Genomic DNA, 2,453 nt, shown 5'->3' with positions numbered 1-2,453 from the left:
GGAAACAATTAAATTCGCCAATGGCAAATAATTTTATTCGGACCTGAAAATACCGGGCCTAAATAATATAAAACAAAAAAAAAAACCGAACTTTAATAAAATTGATGTCCAACATAGTCCACCTCGTGGTTTTTTTCTACTTTCTGTAACATTTAAATTCTGATATGGCCAGTGTGTTGGGTAAGGTTAAGTTAGTTACTACTGAAACTATGATTATAATCTAAAATAAAAATATAGGTTAACTTTGGACTAATTTTATTTTTATTATTTATTTTAAATTTATTATAAACGTAAAAGTGAACGGTATAAAATAATACGTATATAGTATTATGATGGTCTAACCTAAATAAAAAGTAAAATTCTCAAAAAACATAACATAAAATAACATTTTTAGTATTGGAAGTTTATTTTATGTTATGTTTTTTGATTTATAAATTGTTTTTTTATTTATAAATTAGCTTCTCTGCGATTTCAGGGGTTAATTTGTTTCGTTTATTGTTGTAAACGTTTCCAGCTTCAGAGAAAACTCTTTCGCTAGAAACACTTGCGGGTGGGGCAGAAAAATACACTTCCACCTGCCTATACAACAAACACATTTCTGTTTTATGGTCTTGCCACCACTGAAAAGGCGAATCTGTCCTGGGAATTATTGTAGATTGCATGTATTGTAAGAGTTTCCTGTCTAACATTTCTTGATTGGACTCTCCTTTCTTTTTTTTATTGATTGAAGATCCTACAATATTGTCAAATGAATCCCAAAAAGATGTTTCGTTTTTCCGTTTTTTCTCGTTTGTCATCTCCTGCCTTTCTTTTGCCATAGAATGTAATGAAAGCGCTGCTAAAGGCATATTCTCATCATCGTCGTCACTTAAACCTTCTCCTACGCTAGTTGATGTGCGGGTAGTACTAATAGTTATCGCCGTGTCAGCTTGCTGAATAATGGCGCTGCTGCCAGTCGCGCTTTCTTGTAAGATATTTTTTCTGATACTACTTAATACCAGTTGTTCCGTTTCTTGATTAAAAAATTTACTTTTAAAACGAGGGTCAAGAAAGGTAGAAATTAACAAATAATCTTTTCCAAATATTTCATGAAATCTCTTATGTAAGTTGTTCTGTAACTCGTCTTTCAATGTTCCAATTCCAAAGAAGCTTTGAGATTCTTGAGACAAATACGCTTTTAGTGTACTGACAAGCGGGATTACTTCTGAAATAATACTATCTTCTGCACTGGCCAGCTTAGTTATTTCCTCAAAAGGCTTAAGCAGTGTAACGAGATTGTTCACTAGTTCCCATTGAGAAAAAGTTAGATCTGTCAATCCAGCATTGTCGGCTATACATAAATTGATCGCACGTTTCTGTTCTAATAGCCTTTCAAGCATATAATAGCTTGAGTTCCAACGCGTCTCCACGTCCTGTATGAGTTTCTTAACAGGAATGTTCAGTTGTTCCTGAATAACTTTTAGTTTGTCGCATGCCAATTGAGAGTGACTAAAATGGCCCACTATTTTCCGCGCAACCCCCATAACATCCAAGACTGATCGTTGAGACTTAAGCGATTCTGTTATTACGAGTTGAATGCTATGAATAAAACATGGTTGATATAGCATACCAGCTTCCTGCATCGCCTTTCTCATATTTGCTGCGTTGTCAGCAATGGTGATGTGAACCTTCTCTTCAATTTGCCAGGCTTGTAGAATGGTTGATAATACTTCTGCTATAGCATTTCCCGTATGTCTGCCTGGAAAGTGCTTTATCGCTAAAACAAATGAAGATCTAGATCCAGACTTTTCCAACCAGTGTGCAGTTAATGATATGAACGAATTGTTGTTATACTGGTCAGTCCAAATATCAGTGGTAACTGACAATTTGCTATTCATGTCTTGCAGCTTTTCCTTCAAAGAAGTTTTGCATCGTTCATACATTTCGGGTAAAATATTTTGTCGAAAAAATTTAGCCGAAGGTATTTTATAACAAGGTAACGCTTTTGAAAGCAGTCGTCGAAATCCAATATCGTTTACAATAGTAAAAGGTTGATTGTCCACAGCGATCATTTCTCCGATTAAATCGTGATAACGCTTAGCTTTCGCTCCATTGATATCCCAGATATGTAGCTTACTTGCAAATTCAGTTAACGTTGGCTGTGAACCAGATTGCGTCGCCGAAGATGAGGGTAGGTGAATAACGGATGTATCTAAAAAGTGAGAATAGGTTGACCTTGATTATGAAATACTAAGAAACTAAACAAAAAAAAAAGAAGGGCTTTAAACGGGTCACTCTGGACATACATAATTACATTACAAGTTACAATTACCATAACTCATAGTCATAAGTTGCAACAAGTATAATTATGTAGCCCAAATAAAATACGTCAGTGACATGTTTACTTTTGCGTTAAATCTGACTTTACAAATACTGATTAAATGCAATTTTTGTAATTAATCGTACTTAAAGGA

General features: G+C 34.5%; 1 protein-coding gene across 1 annotated transcript; it reads right to left on the bottom strand.

The window, feature by feature from the left end:
- Window positions 1–443: 443 nt before the first annotated feature.
- On the bottom strand, window positions 444–2,097 carry LOC145737291 (zinc finger BED domain-containing protein 4-like). The gene has a single exon (XM_081991927.1). It carries the CDS (start codon window positions 2,049–2,051, stop codon window positions 444–446), a length of 1,608 nt encoding a protein of 535 aa, XP_081848053.1. The 5' UTR covers window positions 2,052–2,097.
- Between the last annotated feature and the right edge of the window lie 356 nt (window positions 2,098–2,453).

Source organism: Ips typographus, linkage group LG13 (assembly GCF_016097725.1).
Source record: "Ips typographus isolate SLU linkage group LG13, UJ_Ityp_2.0, whole genome shotgun sequence".
Classification (NCBI taxonomy): domain Eukaryota; kingdom Metazoa; phylum Arthropoda; class Insecta; order Coleoptera; family Curculionidae; genus Ips; species Ips typographus.
Note: the sequence above shows the minus strand (reverse complement) of the source record. Positions and strands in the feature narration are given on the sequence as shown.